The following is a 23,658-nucleotide window of genomic DNA, read 5'->3' as shown; positions in this document are numbered from 1 at the left end:
CAGTGCTGACACAACACTATTCCTGAAAGAGCTGCTGCAAAATGTTACAGTAATTGTAAAGGTTTATATCAATAGAAAAAAGCTGACTAAGCCTCACGGCTATCAGATCTGACAGACAATGTGTGTCGGAATGTGGCCTGCCACACTAAAGTCCTGCTTGACCAGGTTTAGCCCAAATGATCTCCGTTGTACTGACCTTAGTCATCATTCCTCCTCTTCCTTATGCAACCTAGGTTTATGTGAGTGTTTACATTCTATGAAAACAACACGGGCAACACCGCAACAATTCCATCGATGTGCGATCTTAAGAGGTTTTGGCATTTTTTAAAGGCATTGCTATAGGAGTTACATACTGTATGGACTATTAAGCATAGCCTTGAAGAGAAACTCCACTCAACTTATATTTAGGTATTTTCTACATTAGTCCACTGTTGATACAATCCCAAAGTGTTTTCCATGTCAGCAGCCAAGTTCTCAAGATATTGGACTTTGAAGAAGAAAGTGTCACCAGCCATATCAGCACGACATGCAAAACATTTTGAGACTGTATCAACAATGGACTAATTTTAAAAAAATACCAGAATATCAAGGTTCCCTTTAAAAACTCCCACACAACTTCAGGTCCTCCTTTTGCACGAAAGGTTGGAAATCTGACAGATCTCACCAGATGTTCGATAGCTTAACTGTTTGCACAGTGTCACTGTGGCCTTAGCCTGTAAAGGTATTGAACAGCATAGTGTGTCAATGTATAATAGTGTTTCAAAGTGTGTCATAGTGTGTTAAAGTAAGTTCTACATGGAACAGAGGACCAGGAAATTAACTATTTTCTGTTGATTTGTGTGGGAGCACCATCCTGAGTGTTGTTTATATTTGTGTATTTGCTGTGGTTGCTCTATTTGCTGACGGTTGCATTCACTTGAAAGAGCATTTAGACAGCAAGGCTGGAGCACACATGCTAAAATGTTCAAGCCTTCTCTTCCTCATAAAAGATTGTTGAAAATACAAATAATTATTTGTATTTTCTCGTACACTTTCAAAAGTTTGCTCGTCCCCCTAGAGTCAGATAATTGTAAGTAAAATTAGAATAACTATCCTGGGTGTAGTGCAGTATCTCAGAGTTAAACATCTACCTCAGATATTCCATTATTTTTATTTCGAGCAGACTTCGGCTGGATACATCTGCTTTTCTTATAATGGAAATCAGAAGTGTTTAAGTAATTCCATCCCATCCCTCCCCTTTCAGAGCACTCTCAAATTACCAATGGAATGAAGTTTGGACTCTTACTTCTAGAGCCTCAGTAGTTTTACCAGTTAGGACAAGTGGATCTAAAGAAATTCTTCTCTAGGCTTGCATTATGGAAAATAGCTCTCAATCCAGCAGTCAGCAGGCTCTATGGAAAGATGTGAGTCTTAATTTCATTCTTTTGTACTAATTGTTCATACTCTACCGACTGTAGAATATGGTTAGGATTAGGAGATGTTGGTAATAAGTGGCAATAAATTCAATATCTTCATTGAATTAATACATATCTTGATGCTTATGGACACATAATCAGTGATGTAACATGGGGTCATTGGGTGTTATATTATTGGGTGATGAAAAGATAATGAATGCATTTAAAATTACCAGAAATGTCAGTATTTTGTCATGCATATTGGGCAAAAACATCCTTTACAAACAAAATAACAATTGCAATTACCTATATTGTGAGTTTTAGGTGGTTTGAGGGGCTAAAAGATCATTGAGATGTTAAGAAAAAATTAAATACTGATGTATTTCAAATTCCTAGAGTTATATCTGACATTTGCACTTTGGAATAACAATTAGAATGGGACTTGATATTGGTGTCTGACTGAGTGCTTAGAGTATACTATTTTCCTCATCTTTCCCCTCTACCTTGCCTATCTTCCGTACACTTAAGTTGTACAAGTTCACCTGAGCTAGGGGACTTGCTAAATTCCTCAATTTTTTTTATCATCTAGCTATTTTATTTTGAATTTTAGTACCCTTGTAGGTACATTTTTGGGAGAGATCAAATATTGAATTTAGCCTTTACTACTACAACCCATAGAAGCACATTGAATTACACATTCATAAATGGAAAAACAGACAGTCCCCCAAAGAATCTCATGTGAAGATTGTGTCAATTGTTACAGCAGACTCACTGAGGGAATTATTATGATTCAAAAACCACCTGTGGCATTACATTTCTGAAGAAAATATTCAATAATAAAAAAGTGTGTATTGAATGCTAAGTGGACCACACTTAGTCCAGTCTTGTGGAATCATTTAAACTAGTCTTGTGGACTAATGTGGTTTCATGTGTGTTACCTTATGCAAAAATGTCAATTACATTGGATGTACAGTACATTAGCTCTTGCAGTGTTTTCTTTTTTGTTTCATTTTTTAAAGAATGCCCTCTATCCATCCCTCTCTCTTTCTGTCTCCCTCAGAATAACAAGGGGCTTCAGGCTCCCCTCATCACAGACTGAGTCCTGCCATAGAGGCACCAAATACCTGCCTGATTGTCAACCCTTAAACCCGTTTAACACTGGTCGACTGGCAGTTGTCTGTGTGCACACTCTCTACTCCTTTCACTCTCTTCGCCTCTGCCTCTGCCTCCGCCTCCGCCTCCCCCTCCCCCCTCTGTCTTTCTTTGAACAATTTATATTCTGTGCAGACAGAGCTTTGTCGTCAAGTTAAGTTTCCACTACATACTGTATGCAAGCTGTTGGAGGAGAGAGTAGACTTCGGCCACATTTATAAGGCCTTCTGTTTCCTATCCTCATTGTGAGGAGAGCTAGAGCCTTGGATGTTTATTGCTACAGTTATAGTTAATCACATACAATGCCTTCGGAAAGTATTCAGGCCCCTTGACTTTTTCCACACTTTCACGTTACAGCCTTATTCAAACATTTATTAAATAGTTTTTTCCCCCTCATCAATCTACACACAATACCCCATAATAACAAAGGAAAAATAGATATTTTTGCTAATTTATTAAACAGAGAAAACAGAAATATCATATTCACATAAGTATTCAGACCCTTTAATCAGTACTTTGTTTGTTGAAGGACCTTTGGCAGCGATTACAGCATTGATTATTTTTGGGTATGACGCTACAAGCTTGGCGCATCTGTATTTGGGGAGTTTCTCCCATTCTTCTCTGCAGATCCTCTCAAAGCGTACAGAGGCCCATTATCAGCAACCATCACTCCTGTGTTCCAATGGCATGTTGTGTTAGCTAATCCAAGTTTATAATTTTAAAAGGCTGATTGATCATTATAAAACCCTTTTGCAATTATGTTAGCAGAGCTGAAAACTGTTGTCCTGATTAAAGAGGCAATACAACTGGCCTTCTTTAGACTAGTTGAGTATCTGGATCATCAGCATTTGGGGTTTGATTACAGGCTCAAAATGGTCAGAAACAAATAACTTTCTTCTGAAACTCGTCAGTCTATTCTTGTTCTGAGAAATTAAGGCTATTCCATGCGAGAAATTGCCAAGAAACTGAAGATCTTGTTCAACGCTGTGTACTACTCCCTTCACAGAACAGCTCAAACTGGCCTTAACCAGAATTGAAAGAGGGGTGGGAGGCCCCGGTGCACAACTGATTGGCCAATAAAAAGAAAAGATTAAGATGGGCAGAAGAACACAGACACTGGACAGAGGAACTCTGCATAGGAGGCCAGCATCCCGGAGTCGCCTCTTCACTGTTGACGTTGAGACTGATGTTTTGCGGGTACTATTTCATGAAGCTGCCAAGGCCCATATCGGCGGATGGGGTGGATTGAGATGCAGTCCATGCAAAAACTGATAACATAATCAAAAAAGTATATTTAATGCACAGGACTGTGGAAATATCAGAGCTGTGCCCATGGTAACCCCGTAAACAATTAATGTGCTAATGCCCGGCTATTAAAAGGGACAGGCAACTATTTGAGACTCGCCTTTTAATTGACATTTTTGAGTACTTCAGACTCCAGAAATAAACATTTATAATTCTTTCACCCCTTAAATCTTCATTCACCCCTCTAATACTTGTCCATGGGACCGGCTGACATTCACTCAGTCACACTACTTCTCTCACTCACATTCATGAACAAGATATTGTGTATGAACTACATATACCTTTTATAAATGGCACCCTCATTTTGTCAAACATTACCCAATCCACTGTAATAATTACAATCACAGTTGAGACAACAAAGCTGTTTCATCATAGCCTTGCATGCAAGAAGATGGCCCAATTATTTTAAAGAACAACTTCGCTAATTTAACTTTACTCCGATATCTTCTTTTCATTGTCCTCAGAGACCTTCGATAGCAGCAGTGTGAATCAGAACATTTCATTCCCTCACCACTGGTGCTTTGTGGGGGAACAAAAGCCCTTTTTTATTAATGTGTGGCCTTGAGCCCAGGGAATTGAGTTTTAATTTGAAGAAAAGTAAAATAAACATGACCTTTTAGTATATCCGCAGTTCTGCAGATTTTCAAAATAATGATTATTTACTCTGTGCAGGGAAGTACACTACATAACCAAAAGTATGTGGACACCTGCTCTTCAAAGATCTCATTCCAAAAACATGGGCGTTAATATGGAGTTGGTCCCACCTTTTATGCTATAACAGCGTCTACTTTTCTGGGAAGGCTTTCCACTAGATGTTGGAACATTGCTGCGGGAACTTGCTTCCATTCAGCCACAAGAGCATTAGTGAGGTCGGGCACTGATGTTGGGCGATAAGGCCTGGCTCGCAGTAGGTGTTCCAATTCATCCCAAAGATTGGGTTGAGGTTAAACTCTGTTCAGGCCAGTCCAGTTCTTCCACACTGATCTCGACAAACCATTTCTGTATGGACCTCGCTTTGTGCACAGGACATTGTCATGCTGAAACAGGAAAGGGACTTCCCCAAACTGTTGCCACAAAGTTGGACGCACAGAATCGTCTAGAATGTCATTGTATGCTGTAGCATTAATATTTGCCTTCAGCCCCAGATCAATATTCCTGGGTATTGTTTACATAATCCTCCCAGCATTTCTGCAACTTTATATAGTTTGACAGTTCACACTATGAATAGAGTATTCATGGGTTGCACGTTTGTCACAATATTGTTTTGAAGGTTCTCTTGAGGTCTGGTGGCCGACCGAATGTTCTACCTAATGCTTTCTCAATTGGCACTGAAGAAGATTTACTCTAAAGTGTGTTATAGTGACTTGGAAACACAATTACATTTCTAAAGGAGGCAAATAATTAATAGGAAAACCTTTTGTCATCATTGTGATGTAGTCAGATTGACTTTAGATGTAGGATAGCATCATCTAGCTAGCTAAGAGTGAGGAGTGCCAAAAGTTAGTTAGCTAACGTAGTTTTGACAAACTTTTCTTGCTAATGACAACATTTCCATCGATCTAAAGTAAATTCAACGACCTAATGATGACAAAATTGTTTCCTACTAATTATTGATTTTCCAAGCCACTATAGTGTAATTTAGAAGAAACAATAATCTGCACTCATTCAGAGTGACTGGGCACCATTTGACTTTTGTGCACCACTATGGCTGAGAGCATCTTGAGAACGTTGATATCAATGGCTTGATGCGACGGAGTGATGGAGGTGAAACCCATAAATAAAGGCTATCTAGAGAATGAACATATTTATGTAAGCAACATTAGGAATCTTGCATCTAATGATTGTCAGACATTATTTCACTTGTGTCATGTTACAATCAGGTTATTACAATGTATATCATTGCTAATACCATTAGAATAACACATTTTCTCAGTGCAGCTGTAGTGAACATTTTAAAGTCATTATAGTTACTTAAAGGACAGTATGATATGTACATGAACCACTCTGAAGTGTGAATGGATGAAAAATGCTTCCCAATTCATATGTTCTCCTTAGGTGGAGGTGGGGAAAGAGAAGACTGTGTACCGGAGCTACCAGCGAGGAGCCCTGATTCTGGGGCTGGTTTTCCTGGTGTTGACCCTGGGCATCTTCAGCCTTAGACACCTCTGGAGCCCAAGTCTGGGGAGGGTAAGGCCTGGCTCAGTAACAGCAGTATTGCTTTACAATCATCTAGTAAACTAGAGTCAGTGTAAAGGTTTAGTCTAGGGGGGGGGGGGGGGGGGGTAAGACCTGGCTCATGTCAATAACAGGGGGATGTCATGACTGATCATATTGCTTCAAGATCAACCAGTTGACTAGAGTCATGGTAAACATTTAGTCTGGGCATGGGGAGGGTAAGGCCTATCTTATGTCAATAACTGTGGAATGTTATGATTAGGGCTGTGGTGGTCACAAAATTTCATCAGCCAGTGTCTGTCAAGTAAATAATTGTCGGCCTCACGGTAATTGAGCATTAATTAACAGAAACACATTTAGCATCTCCTGGCTTTCACACATAGCCTGCTGATGCAGAACTTTGGAACATCTACATTTTTAAAAGTCTAATGAATCCATGTAATATAGCCGACAACTTCACAACAAATCTATTTATTTTAGACAGGGTTAAAGAAGATGTAGAAAATGTAGTATATTTCAGAAGAACAGAATAGCATACTCCGAGTTGTCTTTATGTTAGGTCCTGCTGTGGCTATGCCAAATGGCTTTGGGTTACACTAGTTCATTTAGCAGACAAGATTTCTTTACAAATCTGTGGCATTATTTTAGAATATTTTATTGTATGAATAATACAATTGAACAAAGCTGAGTTGTTATACAAATATTGGGCTATATGTTTTGATAAATTAATACATTGTCACGATTCTTCAAAGTCGAACCCAGAAGCAGACCAGGACAAGGAGAGTAGGAAAAAGGTGAGTATTTATTTACAAGTGAATGGGTAGATATATCCAGGTGGTGTAGCGGGTAGCGGTGATGAGTTGATGGGAGTAAATAGGTGGATCCAATGGGGAAGCGGAATCTTCTGACGACCAGGCGGGAATGGGGTAAATGATCCGGGTGAGTAACTGAAGACAGAACAAACAGAGGTAAGTTCAAGGCAAGCAATACGTAACAAACAACAAAACAACTTCTATCCAACTTGAGGCTGATACTCTGGCACAACATACTGTTCATGGCTAACGATCCGGCAGGGAATGGATGTCAGGTCCGGGCTTATAAAGAGGAGAGATGATGATCAGGACCAGGTGTGCAGATAGCTGATGGGATACAGGTGCGGGTAATCAGAAACCCCAACTGGCTACATTGCCCGGCAACCAGACAGGGTGCGTTCCAGGACGCCGGAAAAACTCTCCAGGACAGAACATAGACAAAAAACAGACTCAGGAAACGGGATTCGTGACATACATTTTAAGGCTGCATGATGCGACTAATTGTGATTTATAAAAAGTTGAGCTCTGCTTTGTTTTTTTTGCTCAGGCTGTACACACTTCATTAGTCTCATTCACAATTTGACAAGCACTTGATAATGCCTCGAATTTGACGGCGACGTTACCTTTGTGGCTGTAATACACTCCATGTCTTTGTTGTGCCCTTCTCCCTGAGTGTTGCGTGCTCTCCATCACGTTATCGGGTCTTTCTCAAAGGCTACAAGTGAAGACAGACACATCGGGAACGCAACTGTGCGTGTCCTTATTGGATGAACTGTCCACATTTACTTTTCGTCAGCCAACAAGATGAGTAGGCCTAATGATTAGCAAAAGCACTAGCCTATGTCACTCTACTATCCCCCATAGTACAAAAGTCAACCTATTCTATTCTATTCTATTCTATGGGAGAAATAAACATTCCATCCATAGTCTGGGACAGTTGTGGGATGCAATAGATCCCAAATTAATACAACCACTAGCATCAAAAAAATGTTTAAGCAATGTGGCTGACACAACAGATCAGAACATTTATCTTAAAATGTTGATAAACTATTAGGTGTCACGTTCGTCATAAAGAGTAGAACAAGATGCAGCGTGGTATGTTTCTTTATTCATCCTTTATTTTGGAAATTAAAACTTCAAATAACAAAACAACAAAACGAACCGTGAAGCTGGACTAATGCTCACAGGCATCAATACATAGACAGGTCCCACAAAGCACAATGGGAAAATGGCTACCTAAATATGATCCCCCATCAGAGACAACGAAAAACAGCTGCCTCTGATTAGGAACCATATCAGGCCAACATAGATATACAATTACCCTAGATAACGCACCCCGACCCAACCCACATAGAGAATAAACAGCTCTCTACGGTCAGGGCGTGACATTAGGCTATTTCTTCACAGTATAAGCGCAGCAATGGGCACATGGCAGTAGGCTATAAGCTATAATTAGCAGGAAAACACCATTTTCAAAAGTGACCGCAAATGCAATTATGCATGTAATGCTTTTATTATAAAAGTGCATTTTTATGGTAAATTATCTTCCCCAAAATTGAAACTCATGCGCTGCTTATGTATGCCAGTTAGGCTCTACACCCTTGTCAAGCGGGTTAATGTGCATAATTTTAAGAAGTTATTTGGCCACTTTAGATGTGATACAAATCTTATCAAAACATTTAGGCCTATGGCCTAGGCTACATGAGATGTGTGACTATTATTCGAAAACGTTTCTTATTGCTGGGCATCATTCACAAGGGATAGGCTAATATTGTCACTCATCAGACTATTCTTGATTTAATCTTATCTTTACAAATACTAAATAATGTGTGTAAAATGTATTTTAATTTAGACTGGACCATTATCATGCACCTGTCTTGACACAGGGGTGGTCGGAAAAAATATGTCATCTATGCACTTAAATAGCAAATGGCAGATGCTTTTCCCGTGATTAATTTTCATGCCAGCCAGGTAGGCTATACTCCTGTTGTAAAGATAAGCAATATGCTTAATTTTAGGAAAATTGAGAAATAAATATAGCAGGCCTAACCTAATAGAAAGCTGATTGGATCCTCCTCTTTTTAGTAGAGGCCATCGCTCTGTTTTCTCACACAATTGCATAGCCTATAGAAATGTAATGCAACATGAGCTCATGAGTGTTTGATTTGATTTTCGATTACATTTGCATTGATGTCAGAGTGATTAGAGAGACAATAGAGTACTAACTAAGTAGCAGGCAGTTAGCAAGTTTGGTAGGCTACTAATGACCATGAGCAGCATCAGTGCTTGCAGAAGCCTAATTACCGTGACTAACCGGTCACGTGGAATTTGGCTGCCTTCATGACTCGTGACCACCGGTGTGGCGGTAATACGGTCATCGCAACAGCCCTAGTCATGATGACTCTTCATATTTCTTCACAATCAACCAGTAGACTAGGTTTCCATCGCTCTTATCAAACAAGCTCATGTCCGACCTTGAAACAGGTTAACAGTTACACATCTGCTCATTCTTCTCTACCTGCTCATAAAAAAGCTATATCGATGTCCTGCTACAATGCTGTATGACCCAGCTTTTAATGGAACATTTGAATTGCTAGGACTCTGGATAAAAGACCCACTGAAGCTTTTCCTGACCAAATCATATCTATGACTTTCATGGAAAATGTGTAAGAAATGGAAAGAGATGGTCACACAAAGAGCCAAAGACAGCCTCAGCCTGCATTCGGTATAATATAATGCAGTATAATAATACACTAAATTAAAAGCTCTATTGGCCATCAAAAAGACAGACATTTTGAAATGATTATTTCAATGTCTTGGCTGTCAAGTATGTAATTTCAAGAAGCATTTGTGTTACGATGACTTCTCTGGTTGACTGCAGCGTCATTTATCATTTTGTCTATCAGCTTCTCTCTACAAGCCGTGTAAATATGTTTAAGCAATTCGTGTTCCTGATACCTCTGTCCAAACAACCTTAATTGCTGTTGACCACATTGGCAGCACTAGAACTCAAGCCTCTTCATGATATAATTGGAGTAAACTCTTGTCCGATCCATTAATCTTGTAAAAATCCAATTCACTCACTTTTGATGGAGAGCATTTTCACTCCGCATCTTTCCCCCAGATTACCCAAGGGGCGTAGAAGCTAATTAACTCAAGACTATGCCCCAAAAAATACATCAATAATTTCTTCTCAAGGACAATTATCCAGTATTTTTGTTCCAGGCGCTACTGTGAATAAGAGAAAATGACTGCAAATGATTTTGTTTCTTAACCAGAAAATTAAGACTGATAATCAAACTACCTATATGCTATATTACTCAAGTTCGGGAATGTTGTCAAATAATTCATATTTATTCAAATAATTCATATTTATTTATAGTATTTATAAAAAAATAAAAAAGACAGCATTATAGGAAGGGACAACTAATGCAATAATAAACCCCCAAATACAACAAACTGGAACACGAAAGTACTAAAAAGCCTGAAATTAGACAGGAATCAATGTGGCAATAGAAACAAAACAAACAGAGGACATAGGACATACGGTATGTGAGTGAGTATATGTGGGGGGGGAGTACAGGTGTGTTTGAAGATGGGGTGCCTGAGAGTTTGTGTGATTGGAAAAGTGTGATGAGTTGAAAGTGAGTGAGCAAAGAAAGTAGTTGCAAATGTCGGAACCCATTTGTGTCTATGAGCAGAAGTTGCGACGAGTTCAGAGATCCACTAAAGCAGCCCAGTCCCCTCAAGAGTCTGAGCATAATATTCAAGGATTTTCTCAAAGCTGCTAATGACAACCTTGACAACTTCGTACCTTGCTGAAGGGAATTCCGGTGGGGTATCAAGAATCCTCCACCACCTAAAGGACATCCAGCAAACTTAACACAACTGTGGGACGCATTGGAGTCAACATGGGCCGGAATGCCAGTAGAATGCTTTCGGCACCTTGTAGAGTCCATGCCCTGAGGAATTGAGTCTGTTCTGAGGGCGAAAGGGGGGGATGCAACTCAATATTAGGAAGTTGTTACATAAGTATTCAGACCTTTTACTCAGTACTTTGTTGAAACATCTTTGGCAGTGATAACCGCTTTAAATCTTCTTGGGTATTACGCTACAAGCTTGGCACACCTGTAATTGGGGAGTTTCTCCCATTCTTCTCTGCAGATCCTGTCAAACTCTGTCAGAATGGATGGGGAGCATCGCTGCACAGCCATTTTTAGGTCTCTCCAGAGATGTTAGATTGGGTTCAAGTCCAGGCTCTGGCTGGGCCACTCAAGGACATTCAAGACAATTCCTGCGTAGTCTTGGTTGTGTCCTTATGATTGTTGTCTTGTTGGAAGGTGAACCTTGGCCCCAGTCTGAGGTCCTGAATGCTCTGGAGCAGGATTTCATCAAGGATCTCTGTACTTTGCTCCATTCATCTTTCCCTCGATCCTGACTAGTCTCCCAGTCCCTCCCGCTGAAAAACATCCCCATAGCATAATGCTGCCGCCACCATGCTTCTCCCCCGATTGCTCAGTTTGGCTGGGTGGCCAATTCTAGGAAGAGTCTTGGTTCTTCCAAACTTCTTCCATTGAAGAATGATGGAGGCCAGTGTGTTCTTGAGGACCTTCAACATTGCAGAAAAGTGCCTCGACACAACCCTGTCTCAGAACTCTATGGAAAATTCCTTCGACCTCTTGGCTTAGTTTTTGCTCTGACATGCACTGTCAACTGTGGAACCTTATAGAGACAGGTGTGTGCCTTGTCCAATCAATTGAATTTACCACAGCTGGACTCCAATCAACTTATCTTATCTTATCTTATCTTAACATCTTGTCGTGACTTGACTTGAACATTAATCTGAGAACTGTTATTTATCTCATCAAGTGACTAACAATGAACTCATTATGATATGGGACACCACGACAGCAGTTATTTAAAGATTTACCATCTCCTGAATTAAAATCTAAAAGATCTTTACCTATCTCAAGTATAAACAGTCAATTTATTAATCATGACCTCATGTTATATAATAATTCTGAACTGTCGAATACCTTGTTGCATCAGCACATTTGTTTAATTATTTACTTGCTAATTAAATGGTAATACAGAAAAAACATACACACTTAATATGTTAAGAACAGGTCCCTAGCAGACTGACAACAATATGGTTGCTTGTTACAAAAGACATGGAGAGTGTGAGAGAGACAGAGAGATGGACAGAGACACTTAACGTTGGTACATTTAGAAACTACTCTCATTAATAGAACTCCAATACTTTGCACACTAACCCCCACCCGCTTGTAGTAAGAAATCATACAATTATTTTGTGAAATTCCTTGGTTCGGCGTGTATCTCTGTCGGAACCAGGCCCTCTTGGAAAGGGGGGTTGGGCCTTTTCGCGGCACGCTTGTAAGGATCTGATGGAGCAAAAATGGTCCCAACAAGTCTTCTACTGTTGTTCTTCTCTGCAGTTGTCTGGTGTCCGGTGACTTGTCGTGTAGTCCTGAACAGAACTACAGAGTTGATTTTCCTTCTATTCACTCTGAAAGATGCCTCTTTGAAGGTAGGCTATCCAGCCGTGTCGATGGTTCCCAGTGGGGTGATGAGAGTAGAGTAATATGATGGTTTGAGCAGAGTAGTAGAATGGTCCCACTCAATTTGCTTTTCTAGATACTTTACTTAGGACAGTGATTGTCCGGGAGGTGAGTTTATCGTCAAACCACTTTAAATGTAAAGCTGCAGCTCTATGTCTCCCTGGTTTGATATGTTCATTCTTAACCCATCATTTTATGCAGTTTGTTCAAAATGGGCGGTTCCGTCAGGCTGACACACTCTCTGACCTCACTCAGGGATGTGACTTGTCACTGTGTAAAGCTTATGTAAAACAATTATCTCTTATAGTTTCTCAAAAACAAACAAAACGACATTAGTGTTCTGTAGATCGCCTCTGACCATTCCCCACGTTCTATGTTAGAATATTGTTTTTGTAGTATAGTTTTGAATGTGTTAGAGTTTGGACGGGAAAAAGTATTCTTGAAACAAAGCACACTCCTTGGGTGAATTTGGAGAGGGAGAACAGAATGTTCTGTCCTTGATATACAACAGGTAGAGAGTTGTTAAACCCCCTGCAGTAAATGTGATATTTGTAATACATTTGCAAAAAATTCTAAAAAGCTGTTCTTGCTTTGTTGTTATTGGACATTGTGTGTAGAATGATGAGTGGGAAAAAACAATTTAATCAATTTTAGAATGAGGCTGTAACGTAACAAAATATGGAAAAAGGGAAGGGGTCTGAATATTTTCTGAAAGCACTGTACAGTACAACTGAGGCGATAGCGTTAGAAATGCTGTTGGCTGCTAATCTGGTTCTGTTCTGTAGGTGGCATTTGTGCTCTTTTCAAAGGTTGGGTCCCAATCTCTGGGAAGCCCTATGGTCTATGTGTGCAGGGGTGTGTCTGCCAGTCATGGGGACGACAATCCAACTAGGGATGGGGGGAGGTTTTAGCGGGTAGACTATTGGAGGACAATTGGAGTTTTACTCAGTCACAGCTACAGTATGCTTAACACTGCAAATATCATGGTACATCTACATGGACACTAAATCATCATGGTACTTTCTAATGGCAAGTTTACAAATATGTATTATGATAACTACAATTGAAACTTGTATCTCCTTACGGTAAGCGGTGAAATAAGTATAGCTAGTTAAAATTGACATGACTTAGCTAAGAAAAGATGTTAAGTCTTTACCTGCCTACAGGAGAAGGAATATAATATCTAATGTTTACAGGAAACATTTACATTTACATTTTTTTGATGAAGTTGTGTGGATAAAGGACAGGGAGGTGAAATATATTTCTCCCATGGACAAAGTAACTCAAAAGGGGTGATGATATTAATTAACAAAAATGTAGATCCGAATTTGCACACTGTCCAAACAGATCCGCAAGGAAGGTGGATCCTTTTAAGTGTGCTATTGGACGACAAATATATTTGTCTCAATCTACTGAGAGAAACGTGGTGGACGCTCCATCAAGCTAGTCGTCTTGGCTACTTTCTTATATCATTGTCGCTGGCACCAAAAGTTGTTAATTAATATGGGACAGAATGCGGTCGGGCCATCAAATAATTGGCATACACATTACTCTTACGGCATTTCCACATAGGTGATGATATTGGAAATGTCACAACTCTCTCTCTTGGGTGAGGATCATAGACGCCAGATCAGCTCACGCTCTCTCGCTCTCCCACCAGAGTTTTATTACTTAACAACCGGATCGTAAATACTTTGCAGAAACTCTCCCTTCTGCTCTGCAGTATTTGGTTTTAAATATACTTAAGTATCAAAAGTAAAACTATAAATCATTTAACATTTCTTAAATTAAGCAAACCAGATGGCACGGTTTTCTAGTTTTTAAAAATGTATGGATAGCCAGAGGCACAAACCAACATTGAGATATAATTTACAAACAAAGCATTTGTTTTTAGTAAGATCCGCCAGATCAGTGGCAGTAGGGATGACCAGGAATGTTTATTTTGATAGGGACGTGAATTGGATTATTTTCCTGTCCTGCTAAGCATTCAAAATGTAACGAGTACTTTTGGATGTCAGGGAAAATGTGTGGAGTAAAAGGTATATTACTTTCTTTAGGAATGTAGTGGAGTAAAAGTAAAAGTTCGCAAATGTAAATACCTCCAAAAACAACTTAAGTATTACTTAAGTATTTTTACTTAAGTACTTTACACCACTGCTTTACCCTACATACCCTACATACATGGGTGCAGCAGATCTCCTTTTTGTTTGGGACACTTCAAATGTTTCTTTAGACCCCATGCAATTCAATACTCTTTTTTTTATTATTATGTATTTCCAGTGCCTACAGAAAGCATTCATACCCCTTGTCTTATTGCACATTTTGTTGTGTTACAGCCTGAATTCAAAATCATTGAAAAAATAATTCATCCCACCCATCTACGCTACACACAACACCCCATAATGATGAAGTGAAAATATGTTTTTAGAAATGTTTATTTATTTCTTGAAAATGACATACAGAAATAGCTCATTTACATAAGTATTTACACCCCTGAGGCAATACATGTTAGAATCACCTTTGACAGCAACTACAGCTGTGAATCTTTCTGGGTAAGTCTCTAAGAGGTTTTCTTACCTGGATTGTACAATATTTGCATTATTATTTAAAACATTCTTCAAGGTCTGTCAAGTTTGTTGTTAGACAGCCATTTTTTTAGTCGTGTCATATTTTCAAACCACTCAAAGACATTAAAAAAATGTGATGGGGGGCATCCACTCCCACCCTCTTCAGAGGGCAAAAATAAACTCTGTTTTTACAGCTGTACATTGTACACATTTTACATATATGTCACTTTTTTCTCTTTATTTCTTACAGTAGCTACATAACAAAATTCATATAATATTTTAATATACAGTACTGTGCAAAAGTTTTAGGCAGGTGTGAAAAAATGCTGTAAGAATGTTTTCAAAAATAGACTTCTTAATAGATTATTTGTATCAATTTACTAAATTCAAAATGAGTGAACAGAAGAAAAATCTAAATCAAATCCATATTTGGTGTGACCACCCTTTGCCTTCAAAACAGCATAAATTGTTGTAGGTACACTTGCACAAAGTCAGGGATTTTGTAGGCATATAGTCAGGTGTATGATTAAACAATTATACCAAACAGGTGCTAATGATCATCAATTCAATATGTAGGTTGAAACACAATCATTAACTGAATCAAAAACAGCTGTGTATGAGGAATAAAACTGGGTGAGGAACAGTCAAACTCAGCTAACAAGTTGAGGTTGCTGAAGACCGTTTACTATCAAAAGTCATACACCATGGCAAGACTAAGCACATCAAGACACAAGTTAGTTATACTGCATCAGCAAGGTCTCTCCCAGGCAGACATTTCAAATCAGGCAGGGGTTTTCAGAGGTGCTGTCCAAGCTCTTCTGAAGACGCACAAAGAAATGGGCAACGTTGAGGACCGTAGAAGCAGTGTTCGGCCAAGGAAACTTACTGCAGCAGATGAAACACACAGCATGCTTACTTCCCTTTGCAATCGGAAGATGTCCGTCAGTGCCATCAGCTCAGAATTGGCAGAAAACAGCGGGACCCTGGTACACCCATCTACTGTCCGGAGAAGTCTGGTCAGAAGTAGCCTTCATGGAAGACTTCCGGACAAAAATCCATACCTCCGACGTGGAAACAAGGCCAAGCGACTCAACTATGCACGAAAACACAGGAACTGGGGTGCAGGTGCTCTGGACTGATTAGTCAAAATTTTTAATATTTGGCTATAGCAGAAGGCAATTTGTTCACCGAAGGGCTGGAGAGCGGTACACAAATGATTGTCTGCAGGCAACAGTGAAGCTTGGTGGAGGTTCCTTGCAAGTTTGGGGCTGCATGTCTGCAAACGGAGTTGGGGATTTGGTTCAGAATTAATCTCCTCAATGCTGAGAAGTACAGGCAGAGATTTATGCAGGGAGGCATCTGATTGGCCCCAAATGTATTGTGCAGCATGACAACGACCCCAAATATACAGCGACAACCATTAAGAACTATCTTCAGCGTAAAGAAGAATAAGGAGTCCTGGAAGTGATGGTATGGCCCCTACAGAGCCCTGATCTCAACATCGTCGAGTCTATCTGGGATTACATGAAGAGAGAGAAGCACCTGAGGCTGCCTAAATCCACAGAAGAACTGTGGTTAGTTCTCCAAGATGTTTGGGCCAAACCTACCTGCCGAGTTCCTTCAAAAACGGTGTGCAAGTGTACCTTTAGAAAAATGTATGCCGTTTTCAAGGCAAAGGGTAGTCACACCAAATATTGATTTGATGTAGATTTGTCTTCTGTTCACTCACTTTGCATTTTGTTAATTGATAAATGTAATCTATTAACATGTCTGTTTTTGAAGCATTCTTACAATACAGCACACCTTGTCACACCTGCCTAAAACTTTAGCACTGTACATTACATCTAGATAGATAGTACATATACATTACAAATCATGTTTTCAGTCAAAACTATTATAGAACATGAGCTTTAAAACCCACCTCTCAGCTACTCTCAGTAAACCACCCTCTTATGATTTCTATGTGCCATATATTTTTCAACTGTGCTGTGATGGTTCACATAAATTCTGAACCTGTCTAATAGCAAAGTATCTACAGATTATAAGTTAAAGATACATTTTCTATTGAAAGTATTATTAAATTGTTGATGGATTGACACTGGTTTTCCAAATCTCATATTAATGCTATTTGTAGGGTTAATTTTAGATAAATGTTGAGTTTCCTTCCATTCCAGCAACTGAGTTAGGAAGGACGCCTGTATATGTGTAGTGACTGGGTGTATTGGTACACCATCCAAAGTGTAATTAATAACTTCACCATGCTCAAAGGGATATTCAATGTTGCTTTTTTTCACCCATCTACCAATAGGTGCCCTTCTTTGCAATGCATTGGAAAACTTCCCTGGTCTTTGTGGTTGAATCTGTTTTTGAAATTTACTGCTTGACTGAGGGACCTTACAGACCTTACAGACCTTACAGAATTATATGTCAAAGATAACCCTGAAGGAGCTGCAAAGCTCCACAGCGGAGATTGGATTATCTGTCCATAGGACCACTTTAAGCCATATACTCCACAGAGCTGGGCTTTAGGGAAGAGTTGCCAGAAAAAAAGCCATTGCTTAAAGAAAAAAATAAGCAAACACGTTTGGTGTTCTCCAAAAGGCATGTGGGAGATTACAAAACTTATGGAAGAAGGTACTCTGTTCAGATGAGACTAAAATTTAGCTTTTTGGCCATGAAGGAAAACGCTATGTCTGGCGCAAACCCAACCCACCCAGCATGGTGGTGGCAGCATCATGTTTTTCGTCGGCAGGGACTGGGAAACTGGTCAGAATTGAAGGAATGATGGATGGCCCTAAGTACAGGGAAATTCTTGAGGGAAACCTGTTTCAGTCTTCCAGACATGAGAGACTGGGGCGGAGGTTCACCTTCCAGCAGGACAATGACCCTAAGCATACTGCTAAAGCAACACTCGAGTGGTTTAAGGGGAAACGTCTTGGAATGGCCTAGTCAAAGCCCAGACCTCAATCCACCAGCGGAACTCATTCAACTTGAAAGAGCTGGAGCAGTTTTGCCTTGAAAATGGGAAAAAATCCCAGTGGCTAGATGTGCCAAGCTTACAGAGACATACCCCAAGAGACTTGCAGCTGTAATTGCTGTAAAAGGTGGCTCTACAAAGTATCAACTTTTTTTGTTAAGTCTTTTTTTTGTCTTCTTTCTTGTTTGTTTCCCAATAAATCATATTTTGCATCATCGAAGTGGTAGGCATATTGTGTAAATCAAATCATACAAACCACCAAAATATCCATATTAATTTGAGGTTGTAAGGCAACAAAACAGGAAAAATGCCAATAGGGGTGAATACTTCCAAAAGCCACTGTATATATATATTGTTAGGGTTTTCTTGCGGTGAAGGAGAAGAGGACCAAAACGCAGCATGGTTATTCTGATACATGTGTAATAAAGAAAAAACACGAACAGTACAAGAACAACAAACGTAACGTGAAAACCTATACAGCCTATCTGGTGCAAACAAACACAGAGACAGGAACAATCACCCACGAAACACTCAAAGAATATGGCTGCCTAAATATGGTTCCCAATCAGAGACAACGATAAACACCTGCCTCTGATTGAGAACCACTCCAGACAGCCATAGACTATGCTAGATACCCCCACTAAGCCACAAACCCAATACCTAACAAAACCCCAAGACAAAACACACCACAATAAATAAACCCATGTCACACCCTGGCCTGACCAAAATAATAAAGAAAACACAAAATACTAAGACCAGGGCGTGACAGAACCCCCCCTCAAGGTGCGGACTCCCGGCCGCACACCTAAACCCATAGGGGAGGGTCCGGGTGGGCGTCTGTCCACGGTGGCGGCTCCGGCTCGGGACGTGGACCCCACTCCAACAAAGTCTTAGTCCCTTTGCCTTGCGTCCTTAGATAGGCGACCCTCGCCGCCAACCTTGGCCTAGTAACCCTCACCAAGGACCCCACTGGACTGAGGGGCAGCTCGGGACTGAGGGGCAGCTCGGGACTGAGATAGCTCGGGACTGAGGGGTAGCTCGAGACTGAGGGGTAGCTCGGGACTGAGTGGTAGCTCGGGACTGAGGGGTAGCTCGGGACTGAGGGGTAGCTCGGGACTGAGGGGTAGCTCGGGACTGAGTGGTAGCTCGGGACTGAGGGGTAGCTCGGGACTGAGGGGTAGCTCGGGACTGAGGGGTAGCTCGGGACTGAGGGGTAGCTCAGTACTGAGAGGAAGCTCAGTACTGAGAGGAAGCTCAGCACTGAGAGGAAGCTCAGGCAGGTAGTTGGCTCTGGCAGATCCTGGCTGGCTGGTGGTTCTGGCAGATCCTGGCTGACTGGCGGTTCCGGCAGATCCTGGCTGACTGGCGGATCCTGGCTGAATGGCGGATCCTGGCAGAATGGCGGATCCTGGCTGACTGGCGGATCTGGAAGATTCTGGCTGACTGGCGGATCCTGGCAGACTAGCGGATCCTGGCAGACTGGCGGCTCTGGCTGCTCCATGCTGACTGGCGGCTCTGGCTGCTCCATGCTGACTGGCGGCTCTCGATGCTCCATGCTGACTGGCGGCTCTGGCTGCTCCATGCTGACTGGCGGCTCTGGCTGCTCCATGCTGACTGGCGGCTCTGGCTGCTCCATGCTGACTGGCGGCTCTGGCTGCTCCATGCTGACTGGCAGCTCAGGCGGCTTCTTGCAGACTGGCAGCTCTGGCGGCTCCTTACAGACTGGCAGCTCTGGCAGCTCCTTGCAGACTGGCAGCTCTGGCAGCTCCTTGCAGACTGGCAGCTCCTTGCAGACTGGCAGCTCCTTGCAGACTGGCAGCTCCTTGCAGACTGGCAGCTCTGGCAGCGCTGAACAGGCAGGAGACTCCGGCAGCGCTGGAGAGGAAGAAGGCTCTGGCAGCGCTAAACAGGCGGGAGAATCCGGCAGCGCTGGAGAGGAGAAAGGCTCTGGCAGCGCTAAAGAGGCGGGAGACTCCGACAGCGCTAAACAGGCGGGAGACTCCGACAGCGCTGGAGAGGAGAAAGGCTCTGGCAGCGCTGAACAGGCGAGGCGCACTGAAGGCCTGGTGCGTGGTGCTGGCACTGGTGGTACTGGGCCGAGAACACGCACAGGAAGCCTGGTGCGGGGAGCTGCCACCGGAGGACTGGTGTGTGGAGGTGGCACAGGATGGACCGGACCGTGAAGGCGTACTGGAGAGCTTGAGAGCAGGGCTGGCACAGGACGTGCAAGGCTAGGGAGGTGCACAGGAGGCCTGGTGCGTGAGGCTGGCACAATCTTCACCAGCCGACTAACACGCACCTCAGGACGAGTATGGAGCGCTGACCCAGGTGCCATCAAATCCCTGACACGCTCCGTCGGGCAAATTCCGTACCTAAAGCACCAACACAGCAACTCCCTCATAACTCTCTCCTCCAATTTCCCCATTAACTCCTTCACAGTCTCTGCTTCGCTCACCTCCAACACCGGCTCTGGTTCTGGTCTCCTCCTTGGCTCCTCACAATAAACAGGGGGAGTTGGCTCATGTCTGACTACTGACTCTGCCACACTCTCCCTGTGCCCCCCCAAAGACATTTTTGGGGCTGACTCTCGGGTTTCCGTCCGCGCCGCCGTGCTTGTCTCTCCAACTCCATTCTCCTATACCCCTCTTCGCACTGCTCCAGCGAATCCCAGGCGGGCTCCGGCACTCTCCCTGGGTCGACCGCCCACCTGTCTATTTCCTCCCAAGTCGTATAATCCAAACTTTGTTGCTCCTGCTGCCGCTGCCTGTCACCACGCCGCTTGGTCCTGTTGTGGTGGGTGATTCTGTTAGGGTTTTCTTGTGGTGAAGGACAGGAGGACCAAAACGCAGCGTGGTTATTCTAATACATGTTTAATAAAGAAAAACCACGAACAGTACAAGAACAACAAACGTAACGTGAAAACCTATACAGCCTATCTGGTGCAAACAAACACAGAGACAGGAACAATCACCCACGATAAACACCTGCCTCTGATTGAGAACCACTCCAGACAGCCATAGACTATGCTAGATACCCCCACTAAGCCACAAACCCAATACCTAACAAAACCCCAAGACAAAACACACCACAATAAATAAACCCATGTCACACCCTGGACTGACCAAAATAATAAAGAAAACACAAAATACTAAGACCAGGGCGTGACATATATATTTTTTTAATTGAGCAAACTGGATGGAATATGGGAAAAAATCTAAAATAAATATTATTAAAATTATTCACAGAAATTTCCCTACATTAAGATTACAACCTCTCACTTTCGGGTATTTGATCAATGAATTTATCTCCATAATATCGCTATTTTTAAAATAAACCATAGAAATCTGGTTGAAATTTCAGTTTAATCCACCAGGAAAAAAACATAATAAATATTGCAACATATTATTGTTAAACTCGAATATACTAATTGATTTAAAGAAAGACATTACAAATAAGACACAGAAATACAGTTGAAGATTACATACACCTTAGCCAAATACATGTAAACTCAGTTTTTCACAATTCCTTACATTTAATCCTAGAAAATATTCCCTGTTTTAGGTCAGTTAGGATCACCACTTTATTTTAAGAATGTAAAATGACAGAATAATGGTAGAGAGAATGATTGATTTATTTCAGCTTTTATTTCTTTCATCACATTCCCAGTGGGTCAGAAGTTTACATACACTCAATTAGTATTTGGTAATATTGCCTTTAAATTGTTTAACTTGAGTCAAACGTTTCGGGTAGCCTTCCACAAGCTTCCCACAATAAGTTGGGTGAATTTTGGCCAATTCCTCCTGACAGAGCTGGTGTAAGTGAGTCAGGTTTGTAGGCCTCCTTGCTCGCACATGCTTTTTCAGTTCTGCCCACAAATTTTCTATGGGATTGAGGTCAGGGCTTTGTGATGGCCACTCCAATACCTTGACTTTGTTGTCCTTAAGCCATTTTGCCACAACTTTGGAAGTATGCTTGGGGTCATTGTCCATTTGGAAGACCCATTTGTGACCAAGCTTTAACTTCGTGACTGATGTATTGAGATGCTGCTTCAATATATCCACATGATTTTCATTCCTCATGTTGCCATTTATTTAGTGAAGTTCACCAGTCCCTCGTGCAGCAAAGCACCCCCACAACATGATGCTGCCACCCCCGTGCTTCACGATTGGGATGGTGTTCTTCGGCTTGCAAGCCTCCCCCTTTTTCCTCCAAACATAACGATGGTCATTATGGCCAAAAGGTTTCTATTTTTGTTTCATCAGACCAGAGGACATTTCTCCAAAAACTACGATCTTTGTCCCCATGTGCAGTTGCAGACCGTAGTCTGGCTTTTTTATGGCAGAGCAGTGGCTTCTTACTTCCTTTGGAGCAGTGGCTTCTTCCTTGCTGAATGGCCTTTCAGGTTATGTCGCTATAGGACTCGTTTCACTGTGGATATAGATACTTTTTTACCTGTTTCCTCTTGCATCTTCACAAGGTATTTTGCTGTTTTTCTGGGATCTATTTGCACTTTTCCCACCAGAGTACGTTCATCTCTAGGAGACAGAACGCGTCTACTTCCTGAGCGGTATGACGGTTGCGTGGTCACATGGTGTTTATACTTGTGTACTATTGTTTGTACAGATGAACGTGGTATCTTCAGGCATTTTGAAATTTCTCCCAAGGATGAACCAGACTTGTGGAGGTCTACAATGTTTTTTCTGAGGTCCCCGCTGATTTCTTTTGATTTTCCCATGATGTCAAGTAAGAGGCACTGAGTTTGAAGGTAGGCCTTGAAATACATCCACAGGTACACCTGCAATTGACTCAAATGATGTCAATTAGCCTATCAGAAGCTTCTAAAGCCATGACATCATTTTCGAGAACTTTTCAATCTGTTTAACCTGTTATGGCTGCAATTCCATTATCGGGATCGATATGACAACTACCAGTGAAAATAGAGGGCGCCACATTCAAAACACAGAAATCTCATAATTACAATTCCTAAAACATGCATGTGTTTTATATAATTTTAAAGCTATTCTCATTGTTAATCCCACCAAAGTGTCCGATTTCAAATAGTCTTTTCAGCGAAAGTACTACAAACGATTATGTTAGGTCTCCACCAAACCACAATAAGCACAGCCATTTTCCAGCAATGTAGATGATAATACAAGTTATACACATGGGATTATATATATACCTCTCCTTAATGCAACCGCTGTGTCAGATTTTTAAAAAGGTTTACGGAAAAAGCAACCCATGCAATAATCTGAGAAGGAGCTCAGAACAGTAGCCAAATTAGCCTCCATGTTGGAGGCAACAGAAACCAGAAAATACATGATAAATGTTTCCTTACCTTTGATGAACTTCATCAGAATGGAGTCCTAGAAATCCCAGGTCCACAATAAATGCTTGATTTGTTCGAAAATGTCCATTTGTTTATGTCCAATTAGCTACTTTGGTTAGTGCGTTTGGTAAACAATTCCAAAGTCACAAAGAGCGTCCACTATAACGTGACGAAATGTCCAAAAATTCCGTAACAGTTAGTAGAAACATGTCAAACGATGTACTGAATCAATCTTTAGAACGTTGTTTACATATATCTTGAATAATGTTCCAACCGGAGAATTAGAATTACTTCAGATGAGCGGTGGAACGCAAGTCCTTCCCCTGTGAACGCGCCTGGTGAAAGCATGGTCCACTCATGGCTGTGGT

The 23,658-nt window shown here is 41.4% G+C and overlaps 1 protein-coding gene across 1 annotated transcript in view; it reads left to right on the top strand.

The window, feature by feature from the left end:
• The first annotated feature begins 1,182 nt into the window (after window positions 1-1,182).
• Window positions 1,183-23,658, top strand: part of LOC110505189 (tenomodulin) — a 119,370-nt gene continuing 96,894 nt past the window's right edge. Inside the window, exons 1-2 of the mRNA XM_021584228.2 lie at window positions 1,183-1,403; window positions 5,907-6,038. Coding sequence (XP_021439903.1) covers window positions 1,356-1,403; window positions 5,907-6,038 — 180 coding nt within the window. The 5' untranslated portion in view covers window positions 1,183-1,355. The remainder of the gene's footprint in view (window positions 1,404-5,906; window positions 6,039-23,658) is intronic.

The sequence above is a fragment of the Oncorhynchus mykiss genome, chromosome 31 (assembly GCF_013265735.2).
Source record: "Oncorhynchus mykiss isolate Arlee chromosome 31, USDA_OmykA_1.1, whole genome shotgun sequence".
In the NCBI taxonomy this organism is placed as follows: domain Eukaryota; kingdom Metazoa; phylum Chordata; class Actinopteri; order Salmoniformes; family Salmonidae; genus Oncorhynchus; species Oncorhynchus mykiss.
Note: the sequence above shows the minus strand (reverse complement) of the source record. Positions and strands in the feature narration are given on the sequence as shown.